Genomic DNA, 13,818 nt, shown 5'->3' with positions numbered 1-13,818 from the left:
TTATTGTGTTGTTAAATGTTGTCAAGTTGGTTCAGGCTCAATGTCCTCTGAGGCAACCCTCTGTAGGGCTTCCAAGGTTGGATTTGAACTGTCAACTTTACAGTTAGCAGTCCAGTGCTTATTCTACAGCACCATACCAAGACTCCTAGCAGAGTTGCACATGGAACCGAAGGCATTCCTCAGATAATTGGTCCACATCACTTCTGTCTGAAAGCGGTACCCACTGTCGCTGCTGTTAACTACAGTCGAGTTGATTCAGAACCCGCAGGAGACTGGGTCTCCAGGGAGGTCAGAGCTGTGGGAACCCAGGTCCCCAGGAAGCAGGCAGTGAAATGTACCAACACGTATCATGTGTTTGTTGTCCCAGGGCCGGAGGCCTGGGTACTGCTCTGTCCCTGCTCCCATGTGGACCCACTGGACCGTGCCTGTGCCCATGCTCACCCCTGGGCTCTGGGCTTGGGAGGCTCAGTGCTGGATGACGTCAGCACCACTGTGTGCTACAGAGGGCCCCCCACGTGTGGTGGGTTCCCGCCCTGGGGACTGCAAGGGCCCGGCTCTGATCAAGTGTTTCTGTGGTTCAATAACACAGCAAGAGCCGTACCTTCAGAATGAGAAAGGGCTCATGTGTTTTCTCTGAGTTCGATCCCAGTCTACCCTCAGAGGCTCCAAACTTTCTAACCACCCCTCACCTAAAAGATCTGTTTAAAAGGCCAGATTCTCACTGCACATGGACAAAAGGGATTGTCTTTTTTGTATTTCCTTTGTATTTCTCTTCAATAACTGCTTGACCCAACATCTTTCTGACTGCTCTATACAATGAAAATAGACTAAATGAGGATAGGGAAAAAAATCATTAAAGCATTAAATTGTACAAATGACACATCTGTTCCAAAATATACTTACATTAAATTAAAAACCGCATCTCAGTAAGGTAGACAGTTAAGTGGTTCTATGCATTCTGGGAACTTGGTGAGGTCTGGGTGGGGCCGCGCGGCGGGGGCTGAGAAGTGGAACCCAAGCAGTTTACTCATGTCAATCTGTGGGTCACACCGAACATGTCATTAGCATCATCTGTGCAGGAAATGGTGCATGTGGAAGGGGTGAGCAAACTCTAGCCTCAACTTTGAGTTCATTAAAACTTCGTAAGAATTCCAACAGCCTGTACAGCAGAGCTTCAAACAGAGTAAACATGTTAAGGTAAGCAGACAACTCTTTAGAACCCAAGGTCCATTTCTTGCTGTGTGTTGACGTCTCCGTCTCCAATGGGCAGTTGTGGAGCTGTTCTTCAGTACAACTTGGTCTCGAGCTGACAGCCCGGCGGGGCAGAGAGGGCACGTGAGGGTGGGAAGGAGGAACTTGTTCTTGGTGGTTACGTTACAGATGACGGCATCACGCAATCCCTGGTCCTGCAGGCCTCTCCTTGTATCATCTGGCGTAACGCTTAATGTAGTCTTCCACTTTATTCCGGAAGTCCTCCTGGGAGAAGGAAGAGGAGGGTGTGAGTTAGTGAGTGGAAACAACACTGCAGGAAGCAGGCAGAGCCACTGTGAGGGGCGTCAGGGACCTAGAAGGTTAGGTGGGACCTCCTGTGTACAGGGACCATGGCAGGGGCGGAAACGGCACTCTGAGGCAGGGTTATCTTGTTGGTTTTGAGGCTGGGGGCAGTGAGGTCACGGTCCCTATAAACATTCATGGAGTGCTCCCAAGGAGGGTCTCGTCCCTGAATCTCCTGCTTTTTAAGATGTGTCCACTCCTCAGAGGCCACCAGAGCCCCACGCCAGGTCGGGGTGCTGTGAAGTGCCATCCTCACACCCCTGGACAGTGGCATCCTCTGGAAAAGGTGGTCACAACACATGAAGAGTGGGGCATTTCTCAGAGCTCAGTGGGATTTGGGTTATGGTTTGGGGGATCTGAGGTACACAGTATTCCCATATTTCTGACCAAGAGCAGAAAGCAACTGTCAAAGAAAAATCAAAGCTGATTTAAAACATCTCTGCTGGCGTCTGCAGCCTGTTCCCCATCACCACGCTTTTGCTCTCCGATGTGTAGTCACGTTCTCGAGGCTCAGTGTGACCAGGCTGCATGGGGAGGGCTTCCCAAGAAGGGTCAACGGAAGGGCACACCATCTGTCCACAGCTGTCAGCTGATGCCTGTGACTTTGCTGACAACACAGGCCTGCAGGACCACGAGGTCAGCAGGCAGCACGCACAATGGGCAGCAGGTCCATCTGGGAGCACGTGAGGTCACGGGATATGTGCAGGAAGGGGCATGGAGGATTTCTTCGTACCTCCTCACATACGTGTGTGATTTCTTCAGGCTCTCTCACACATCTGGTCAATTCACTCTGATTTCCTCATGCTCCCTCACACACATCTGTGATATTTTCACATTCCCCCACACGTCTGTGGTTAATTCACACTCCCTCGCATGTCATTTCCTCATGTTCCCTCATGTCTGTGATTTCATAATCCTTTACACACATTTACGATTTCTTCATGTTCCCTCACGTTTGTCACTTTCATGTGCCTTTACACACATCTGTGGTTCCTTCACACTCCCTCACACATGTGTGATTTCTTCATTTACCCTCAGACACGCATATGATTTCATCCCCTCTCACATGTCAGATTTCTTCTTTCTTCCTCACATGTCTATCACTGCTAAGTGTCTACAATTTCTTCATGTTCTCTTAACACACAGCTAGGGTCCTTCATTCTCCCTCACACTTGTATGATTTGTTCACCATCCCTATCCACGTCTCCACTGTCAGTAAAATAATGTGCGGTTTCAAACGTCTCCTATTGAACGTGCCTGGAGAAGCACACCTATGCACGACTACTTCCTTCTGACCTTGGCTAAAACGCTTTTCTCTGAATACTCACACTTACTATAAGGCATTCTGTAGTTGTTGGGGGCCGCTGTGTTAGCTCTGACTCACGGCACCCTAATGTACAACAGACTGACTCGGTGCTTGTTGGTCCATGTCATCCTCACAATCACTGCTGTTTGGGACCATTTTTACAGACAGAGAATTCACCAATTGCTTTCAATTTCAATACAGGATCGCACTATTCTCTATTTCTTACTGACAGAATCAAGAGAAAGTAATGATCTTTGTAATACAATGCATCTCCTAGAATAAACCTGCTACTAGCTCACCTTGTCCCGCAAATGATGTTCTGCTGCTTCAATATTCAATGGGTCATCGAAATTCAAAAGATCCTTAAAAAGAGAGAAACTCTGAGTCAACAAGGAAAAATTCTGTTTTTCTGCTGCGATCAGCTTTTCTTTTACAAAGCAGGCAGCAGAAATCTACTGAACAGAGGCAGAATGACCTGGAGAATTGTGAAATTTTAGCAAGAACCACAGTTTTTTGGAGGAAGGAGTACTGTCAAACTGCCACCGGTCAGTTCCAGCTCACAGTGACCCTAAAAGACAGAGGAGAACGGCTCCAAAGGCTGTCCCAGGAAGCGAACTTGACACAGGAGCACAGCCTTGTCTTCCTGGTCAGTTTGAACCACCAACCGTTTGGTTAGCAGTCCAATGGTGAACCCACTGTGCCACCAGAGCCCCTGACGAGTATACAGGAGGGGGTCCAAGTTGGCAGACTTGGCTGAACGGCGCTGGGACCATGTGTACATGAAACTCGAGGGGCTGGAGAAAATGCAGGAACCACCGTCAAAGAAATCCCTCATGCTGTTTTTGATAACTGGAGAATGAAACCCATTAAAAAAATAAAACCCACAGTCCCTTACTAGCAATGTGTTGTTCTACCGGAGTTGTAACCCGGCCTTTGTAAGGTAAGCTCTCTGTTCTCACCTTGCAGTTCATGAACACGAGCATCACACTCGCTCCCTGCGGCACAACTGTCTGCAACCTCACCGGACGCCTGCCCTGGGATCTCTCTTCTCTCAGAAAACCACCTGAATGGCTGGGCTCCTGATCCCTCCAGAAACACCCCAGAAGAAAGGTTCAATGCCCATTCAGAGGCCCTGTCTGATCTTGACACTCCTCAGTCTTCTGGAAAGTCAGTGGTAACAATGGCTCGTGTTACTGCTTTCCTCAGCATGCCATAGGTAGTGAACGACTCAGAGACAAGCACAATTCTCCTCACAACCATGTTCATTTGGGGGATTATACCTTTGACATGGAAATAAATATGGACATGACGAATCATATGTCATAAACAGAGTAAAGAAAAATTATAAACCTCTGAGATCAATTCCAGTTGTAAAATTCTAAGTCTTGGCAATGGGCAAAAATATAAAGTACCTATACTCTGAGCTACCTAATGTACCAACTAAGTCAGATCCAGAAAATGTCTTATGTTTTTAACTATACGTTTGACCTCAAACGAACCTTCACTGGGGTAATCACTACCGACTGAATTTGCATTTATTTCCTCCCATGAATTCCCCGGTAAAGTCATCAGTCAAACCTGCTTCACAAGCCACAGAACCTGTGGGAGGTATGGTGGATTCCAGAAGGATCCATGTGGCTGCGGGTGACATTGATGGTGTGTGACCCTCTGGTAGGACTTGAGCTACCAACCACCTCAACCAGAGCCAAAGATGAGCAGACTCATCATTACCATGAAGCACAACCACTGGGCAGATCGTAGATCGTAGATCACGCTCGACCTTGGTACTTCATCCACGCCAATGACTCTGGGGTGAGAACCAGCAGACTTCCGCCCAGGGAATGGCAGGGCCGCGGAGCCAGGTCCACAGGCCTGCACTTACCAGGATGCCAGGCTATCCTGGGCAATCAGTCCTAGGGGGGCTAGCTTTCATGCGGACGAACTAGGTTTTAACAAAAGTTGCAGTATTTTGTTTTTTTAGAAGCAGTTCTCTGAAGTTTATTTCCAGTGAAGCCCTCTGTCTTTTTTAAATTAAAACGTGAAAATGACATTTGACAAATGACATTGCTAAGACACCCACATGACGCTGTGCCCTTCCTAGGACCTCACTGGTCGTCCTGTCACCTTCTCCCTGAGGGGAACACCAGTCCTCAGTGACAAGACTAACAGGATGGGTGAGCATGGATTATTCCTCTAAACAGAAATCCCAGGGCAGGAGGGGTCACAGTGCCAGGACCACAGGCCCAGCTGGGGACTAGAGGTGGCACACCTAAAGGCGTGACTAGTCCAAGCACATGGCACTGACCCAGGACCCCCAGAAGGTGAGGGAGCCTCATCCCCAACACCCTCCCTGCTGACCACTACTGCTCCCCTCTCTAACTCATAAAAGTGCAACAAACACAGGGGCACATGGGAAGGGGCTTCCAGGGACATTTAAATCCCCTTGTGTTATTTTAAATGTGATGGTTAAAAGCAGAAGTCAAGGAAAACAAAATATTAGGAAGCCGAACCACATACTTACAGTAAATAAAGAGTTTAATCCCCAAACAACATCCTGAAATAAAGAAAAAGACAGGTTTCAGGTTCCTGAGGCTTAAATATTTTAAATCCATGATCAAGAAACATTATGGATGAAGCTGCCCCAAATTCCAACGAACAGGGAAGAATTCTTCATATCTATGGTCAAGTGTGCCTCCTCAGTACACTGGGTTGATAGGGACGGGCAACTTAGACTTCGGCTATCAAAACTGGGGGGTTAAAAAGGCATGAAGTGGCTGGCTTACAAGCTTTCATGAGGGTGTTTAGGGTCAGAATGAGGGGAGTTAAGACAGAAAGCCAACTAGTTTTCCTTTTGTCCAAATGGGTTCAAATGATGAAGGGGATAGGATTTTATGATTTAATTGTGAGTAATTTGGCGATTATCACCACTGTAAATAAAGAAGAGGTACAACTAAATGGGAATAGCAGTTAATCTGTCATTTCAAGTATAGAGGACCATCAAGAGGGAGGAACATGAGAGGAGCGAGGGGTCCTAACCAGAAAAGCAGCGACAACAGAGATGGTGGCAGAGGCAATGGCGCAGAGAGAGAGCAGCAGAGACCTCCAGGCCCACAGACTGAGGAAGACAGCGTGCCTTCGGGCAGGAGGCTGGCTTGCAAAATGTGCCCTTTGGACATTTAAATGAGTATGTATTTTCAATGTGGTATGTATACATCCAAAAAAAAGGCATGAGGTAAGTAGTTAGTACTGTTGGCTAAGGGTGCATGGAGGGGATTCTATCATTACAGTGATCTGCTGAATGTAAAATGAGGATCTGCCATGTAAGCCTTCACTCACTCAATGAATAATAAAAGCTTTACCACACATGCTTTGTTCTTGTCAAGACAGAAAATCACGACATTAGCGTGAAAAGGTGAGCCCAGCAAGGACACATTTGGTGCAGTCAGGACCAATGCTACTCCAGGAGGCCACACACCTCGCTCGGGTGCACAATCCAGCTTCGCCTGAAACCCACCAGCTGTCACCAAATACAGCCCAGACCTCTCAAGTCACCTTACATGACAAAGAATCTGCCAGTTTAGCCACATGGAGGTAATACATAAGCCAAGAACACACCTCCACTGGGTTCTCATTGTAGTTGTTAAGTGCCGTTGAGTCAGTTACAACCCATAGCGACCCTGTACAGGGTTTCCGAGGCTGTAAATCTTTATGGGAGCAGAAAGCCTCGATAGTTTGCTCTAAAATTAGGTCAAGGACCAAAGATTTTCATTAAAATGAAATGAAACCCAACGTTCTCTGTGCTAACTTGTGATTTGTGACTTGATCTCAGGAAGATGAAGAGCGTGTCTCTGTTAGGCGGGTTTCATTTTCATCTAACACATGGCAGCTTGCATCGCTTTCTCTCATTATTGCCCCATCTATGCTGCCCCTGAATCCCTGGGCTGAGCCGCTGCTGGGGATGAAGATGGAGCCGCTGCTGGGGATGAAGATGAGCTCAGTGTGCTGAGGGGACAGACAGAAAAATGGCTGTGTCAATATGTCACCACAGAGATGGGGTGTCACCAGAGACAGGGATGTCACTAGAGATGGGGGTGTATGTCACCACAGGGACAGGGTGTGTTACCACAGAGATGACAGGTGTGTCACTATAGGACCTAGGAGGAAATGCTCGCTATGGGGGATGGGAAGGGGCCACACACTTACCTTCAGCGTCCTGGTGGGAGCCCAGCCAGTGCCGTCAATAGAATGTTCTCGCAGTAAACTGGAACCGACACAAAACCCACGAGATTAGCAGGAGCAGTCTGTCTGGTCACGTGATACTGCTGGAAGTACTGCCCTTGCCACAATTTCTCCCCGCTGACTTTTGACTTGTGTTGGATGTCACACTGGTTGGGCTGAGGTCCTTACGGGCTAATGGCTTTCTCAGAGTCCCATGGCTGTCAAGTTGCGGAGGGAGGAGGCTGAGACTCCAACCCAGAGGGTCAGGTACCAGAGCTCCTGCAATTAACATCTTTGCCTTCCCGGAAGTTACAGACAGAGGACTAAGCCCAAACGGAAAAAGGGTCTAAATCCACACAGCCACACATTCAAAGCCAAGTGGGAAAGCAAGGTTTCTGCCCCTGGAAACGGTACACAATCTCATTGAGATGGCTCACCAAAGTGCCCCAGGTACATCAAAACCAGCTTGCTACAAAGAGGACAGCTTCAGTCCCCAGGGCCCAAGTCTTTTGAGGCCTGGCGTCCACATTTCATTTTCTGGATTTTATCAATCATACTTTGCCCTTGTAGCTTAAACCAGCCATCTGGAGGGAACAGTGACCTCATTGCAACAGGAGGGGGACCCCTAGCCACAGGCTGTCCTGAGAGCCAGGCCAGGGCCTCAGCCAGAAGGGGCCAATAAGCAGGTGCAGGTGGGATAGAAGCTGATACAGCTTAGCCTGAGGGGAGGTTTTCCATCTCCTCTCAGAAGACAGGGCACGTGACCAAACCACTGCACTCAGGGAAGAGAAGGGAAGAGAAGGAACTTGCCTCAGACAGATGTCTCCCGTCTCTGTGATGTTGGGGTGCCAGATTCGGGTCAAGCACTTCACTTTGGGGGGCTACAAAACAGAGAAATGATGGTCTCCCAAACCACAGCAGCCACATCCATAGCCCACCCACCACAGGGTCATACCTGGTACAAGTACCTCAGCCCCAAGCCACCACGGGTCACGCTCAGTAGGTATTCACTTGTGTCCCTGCCTCCTCAGCCCTTCCTGCACCTCACCAAGGACATACTGTAACCCGAATATCATCCAGAAAGTGTGTCTGCACCCCAAATCTACTGCTGCAGTCACAGAACTTCCACCAAGGCCTCATGTCCCATCTGGCAGTGACCCCGTCAGGGAGGAACCCTGCGTTCTCCGGGCCTCTAGAGCCCATGAGCAAGCCACAGAAGCCTCTGACTAAAGTCACTGCACCTGGCATGAGTGTCCCTTTCCTGAGGTTTCTGCAGATGCTACTGCAGCACACACCTGCTTAGACTAATGCCCTGGTCCAGTTCATGCAGTAAAGAGGGGGAAGGAACTAAAGTGAGGACCGACCAGGTGGAAAGTGCCGCCGTGGGGTGCACTGTGAGTTCTCTGTTACAACAGCACCTCATGAACTTGTTTAAGAAACAAAGACAAGAGATGAGGAGAGAAGTACTCCTGTGTCTCCTCGGAATACGGCCTCTCATTACCGGATGTGTGTGTTTGGAGAAGGCCTTGTGAAGGTTACAGAAAGGGGAGCGTGGGCCGGCTAACGCCCAACAAGCCATGCTCTAGTACGGCTCGTTCCGTGGCCTCTCTCTGCCGCCACATTCTCAGTTACGTCCTTGGGACTAAGGCCAGGAAAAGGACTTTCTGGTCAGCGTCCTCACGGTGGGGAAGGCTACGACCCCACACACCACAGCACGAGTCCTCGGGTCACGGGCCTTGGAGCAGCCGCAGATGAGTCTCCCGACTTCTCAGCAGACTTGGATCGCAGACTCTAAAGGTCTCCAGACTTTGTCAACTGCAGCCACATGGCACCAGCGTAGCTTCAGTGCGAATTCTTGTTTGTGGTGTGGCCCTTTTTATCCTCTGAGTCAATCACTATCTTTTAAAAGTACACTCAGGGAATGCCTCTCCACCAGAAGCATGTCAGTACTCTCATGCCTACCTGATACAGCTCCATGTTCTAATGTGCACAATACAGGCAAACTTTCATGGAACGCTAATGAATTTTCTTTCTGGTTTCAAACCACCACAAAATCACTAGACTCTACCGATCACTGAAGCACATGTGGAAAGGTCTAATGCATCTGTGGACTAAATCCAGAACTCAAATTCTGAGTCCGATTACATTTAACGAGCCGTGGCTGTTTCTCTGCAGATACACAGAGGTGCGCCTAAAGTGAGGCACCTGTCTGAGGGGAGGCCCGAGGCTGCAGTGACGTGGTCAGCAGCACAATGTCGAGCAGGGCTGTAGAAGTCCTCTCAAGAAGGGGACAGTGTGGCAGCCTGGGGCTGAGACAGGACCATGGACTCCAGCATTTGTGGGAACCAAAGAGAAGGGTGAGCTCCCTCCCTCCATGCTCAGCTGTGAGGGTCTGCTTCTCTCCTTCCTCCTTCCAGCTCCTCCGTTCCGTCCCCAGTGAAGCAGCCGACCCAGACTGCTCCTCTGTGCAGGAGGAGAGAGTACAGCTCAGCCTCAGAGCCCAGAGCCTGCACCTGGGGACTCCACGCTCCAACACAACATGACCAGTCTGGCACTCTCGTCACTGCCACCAGAGCAGGCAGGCACCCAACAGCTTCTCCATGGCCTGCAGGCCCCGCTGCCCAACCGCTGTGTGACTACAGTGCACCCCAAAGCAAGGGGGCAGTTGGTCCCCCTGCGGCCAGCGGCCTAACCTTTAGGAAAATGCACTGGAAGTGCCACTCAGAGCTCATTCTGGACCCACGGAAACTACATGGAGAGGATGTGTAACTGAAAGAAAATACAGAGGAAGCACCTCAGGGTCCGAGGACCGGTGTGATCCATTTCATAAAATGGAAAGGAAAAATAGATTTGTTTGTCATAGCAAAAGAAAACTAATTTTTATAGAATGACCACAAAAATACAAATGAAAACCAAGGAAAATATTTGGAGCATGTTGTTAAGTGCCGTTGAGTCGGTTCCAAATCGCACAACCCAGTATAGGGTTTCTGAGGACTAGCAGGTGAGTTTGAACCACCGCCCTAGTAGTCCCGTGCTTGTCCTACAGCACCACACCAGGACTTCACTTAGAGCATTGTTGTTGTTATGTAGTGCCAATGAGTAGGATACAACTCATAGCAACCCTGTAGAGGGTCTCCAAGGAACACAGCTAAGAAAAGGTTTCATATAATTTATATAAAACTATAAGGCCAACAATGCCCTAGTGGAACACCAGGCAAAGGACCTAAGAGCAGCTCATAAAAATACAAACAATAAGTAGGAGTTACAGGCAGCAACCTACTTATTTAAGAAATGCAAATTCAAACAATGATATGATGCAAGTACGTCCTCCCAAAATAACTGAAAAAATCAGCAGCCAATGGAGAGAAGCAATCTCCCCGGACGCAAGACAAAGACTCCTCCATCATGGATGGTGAGACCAACACGCGGCACAACCTCTCTAACTTAGTATTTACCAAGAGCTTTAAGATGGGCGTCAGTTCCTCAAACTCCACAATGCCATGTCGAGGGAGCTACGCAAAGGACAGAGGTGGACATCTTGCCAGATGTGTGTATGATACACACCTCACCATAGTCTTTATGCCAGGAGCCTGGGGGCCTGGCCTTGTGAGGTCTGAGAGCTAAAAATAGCTTTTACATTTTTAAAAGTTGTTAAAAAATACAATACAATATGAGACAGAGACTGAGTATGGCCTACAAAGCCTAAAATAGTGATTCCCAGGCACTGTACAGAGAGGATCTGGTTTATTCGATCAACAGCTGGCTGACAAGCTGATGGAACTCACGGTGTCTGTGTGTAGTGAAATGCTCTTAACTGATGTTGGTGTAATTATGTATGTTACTAACATGAGACTGTCTACCTGAGTACAAGCTACTGTGTGTCTAGAAAACATGATGCTCTGGGTCTAATTACCGTCTGTGACACACATCAACGAGTGAATGGTCCCTATCCCAGGGTGGCGGGGACTAATTCGCTATTTTTATATACCCATCGTTTTCTAAATTCCCTACAAAGTACAATACGTTCCATGAAAGGAGGGGAGTCCAGGAATCACCCTGTGGGTGTCAGGACTGCCTTCCTCACGTCTTCGGGCCACAGCTGACTGGACCAGTAACATGTAAGGGGCTGATACACATCATTCCCAGGAGGAAAGCAAACCACATGCCCAGCCCCCAGCCTACTTCGGCAGTGGCTCTCTCCAACCCAAGTCTCCAGGAGCGAAGGCCACCAGGAAGAGTCTCAACCAGCAGGGGCTGCCATATGCCTAGTTGTTTCCAGAAACCACCCAAATAGTCCCCAAATTCTAAATGGCTATAAACCACTGCCCTTAAATCGATTCTGACTCATAACAACCTTACAGGGATAGACGGACTCCTAAAATCGACTCTGACTTATAACAACCCTATAGGGTACAACTGCCTTAGAGGGTCTCCGATATTGTAAATCTTTACTGGAGCAGACAGCCTCACCTTCCTCCTGAGGACGACTGGGCTAGAACAGCTGACCTTCTGGTTAGCAGCCCAACGCTTTACCCCTGGCGCCACCAGGGCCCCTTCTAAGGTCTGTACTTAAACTCCTTCTACCTGAGGCGGTGTTCCAGGGTCTGATAAATTGGGAACTAGAGCAGGTCTCAGCAGACAGCCAGGTGGGCAGAGAACCACTCCAGAAAAGTCCACCAAGTGCGTGTCGTCGGCTTCTTTCTTAGAGCACCGGCTCCTTCATTTCCATAGACCACTTCTCAACAAGAACTCTACACTAGCGGGCCAGAAAAGATAGATTTCTACAGAGAAGTAGTGTGGCCTCAGGTAAAAACCATGCCGCAGATGCGGAACTGTACCCTAGCACCTGGGGGACCTGAGTCTGACTACTCGAATTCTCTGTGTAACACCTTGGCTGGCCCAGACCATTTTCCCCTGAGAGCTCTCCTGCTCAATCTGAATCCTCCTACGTGAGTTTCTCATCAGTTAGCAGAGGCGCTGTGGGCTGCTCCTTTGATTATCCACCATCCAACTTCCTAGTCTTGACCTCCCACTTTCCTAAGTGCTACGCCAACCTCCTCAAAAGACAAGACAGTTACCCTGGTTGGTGTTGTTCCAACACATAGCAACTCTGTGTAGGGTTTCTGAGGAGCGGCTGGTGGGTCGGAATGGCCCACCTTGTGGTTCACAGTCCAGTGCTGATCCTACAGTGCCACCCCAGGACTCCTGGATACTTGGAGGTGTGACTGTTACCTAGAAGGTCTGTCAGGATTAAAATGTAGCTATGGCTCTAGACAAGGAGCCCTGGTGATGTTGGAGTTAGGCACTGGACTGCCAAGTGCAAGGTCAGCAGTTCACAAGCACTCATTCCTCCAAAGGAGACAGAAGCGGCAGACGGCTCCTGTGAAGACTTACAGCCTTGGGGACCCTACTGAGGGTCCCAGGGTTCAGTATCGACTCGGCAGCAGCGGGTCTGCTTTTATAAATGACTCACAGTTTAAAACCACGAAGTCGCTCTTCTTTGCTGAATTAGAACACATATGTTATAGACTTTGGGGATTCGGGATTATTCCCCAAGTCTATACATATGCCTTTTTCTTCAGTGCCATACTTTGAGGAGCTGTATGTAAACGAGGCAGGCTGCTCACAGGAGGGCACCAGCCTCAGAAAAAGGATTCAGGTGGAATCTACTGGAAATGCCCTTGGCACAGCTGGATTCTCAGGGAAAAGTGCTGAGCACCAACTCCTCACTACCTATCTGCCCAGTGAGTGACTTTCCTGGTGGAAATTCTACCTATCGCCCCCCTCCCCGGTGGAGAAGCACAGGAGGGGTGGTGAGACAGTGGCCCCCGGGCAGGGGCTCCAGTGCCGTCTACTCACCACCATGTTGTATGCGTCAGGAACTTCAGTTTCAAACTGAAACTTTCCACCCTGGTAGTAACCCTCATCTATCAGAAAACAGAAAAAAAACAAAACACCTTTAAAATTTAAATAAACCAAAGCGAACAAAAGCAAACACTCTACTAGGATAACAGGGAAATACAGAGGATTTATACTGAAGACTTAAAACTGGAACGGAAACAGTGCCTTGAAAGTCACCAAATGCTGTCCCGGAGCTGATCGCGGGCACTATGGGACCCCCTGGCGGTCTGTTTCCCCTGAGGAACCTTCTGGAAGACAGGCAATCAGGACGATCCTCAACATCCTTCCACACCTCAGCACCAAGTGTACGCCTGCTGCGTCTCACCATGGTAACCACCCTGTTTACGTGGCTCGTTCCTCTGTTCGCTGCTGTCTCCCCCAGGGAGGTGACTAGAGCTGACTATCTGTCCCAGGCTGGCTCCCCACAAGTACCACTGCATAACAAGTATCAACCCAGCACCACTAGGCCCCAGGGCTGAACAGCCAGCAGGCCTGGCCAGCCGACACTATGGGACCAACTGCTGTCAGGCACCTGGGAGGGTCTGCACTGAGCCACCCCACCCCCACCCCCTTTCTGGACTCCAGCTCGGTTCTGCATGCAGGGAGGGGCCGCTGAGGCCGCTGTCAGCGGAAGACACTCACAGGAAATCTCAAATGATTTCAGTCACTCCAAACGCTCACATTCCACAGAAGTGCCCTCAGTCCAAATATGAGAACGCAAGAGTTTGGCACTGTAGGCATCAGTTTATGGAAAAATTCCATGGTCTTTCATCCAATTTCTAAAAACTTTTTGAAGCCCCTGATGTATTCCGGCTGTGACCACCATGTGTAGAAGCTAG

General features: G+C 49.2%; 1 protein-coding gene across 3 annotated transcripts in view; it reads right to left on the bottom strand.

Moving 5' to 3' along the window:
- Nucleotides 1–1,425: 1,425 nt before the first annotated feature.
- The window catches only part of UBE2F (ubiquitin-conjugating enzyme E2F (putative)), a 30,720-nt gene continuing 18,327 nt past the window's right edge, over nucleotides 1,426–13,818 (bottom strand). For 2 of the 3 annotated variants that reach the window (XM_006866782.1, XM_006866784.1), the window contains 6 exons: nucleotides 12,938–13,005; nucleotides 7,889–7,959; nucleotides 7,064–7,121; nucleotides 5,382–5,414; nucleotides 3,160–3,222; nucleotides 1,426–1,476 (listed from right to left, as the gene is read on the bottom strand). In XM_006866782.1, the coding sequence (XP_006866844.1) occupies nucleotides 1,426–1,476; nucleotides 3,160–3,222; nucleotides 5,382–5,414; nucleotides 7,064–7,121; nucleotides 7,889–7,959; nucleotides 12,938–13,005 (344 nt within the window). The remainder of the gene's footprint in view (nucleotides 1,477–3,159; nucleotides 3,223–5,381; nucleotides 5,415–7,063; nucleotides 7,122–7,888; nucleotides 7,960–12,937; nucleotides 13,006–13,818) is intronic. The other variant, XM_006866783.1, reaches the window with a different exon arrangement.

The sequence above is a fragment of the Chrysochloris asiatica genome, unplaced genomic scaffold, assembly GCF_000296735.1.
Source record: "Chrysochloris asiatica unplaced genomic scaffold, ChrAsi1.0 scaffold00096, whole genome shotgun sequence".
NCBI lineage: Eukaryota > Metazoa > Chordata > Mammalia > Afrosoricida > Chrysochloridae > Chrysochloris > Chrysochloris asiatica.
Note: the sequence above shows the minus strand (reverse complement) of the source record. Positions and strands in the feature narration are given on the sequence as shown.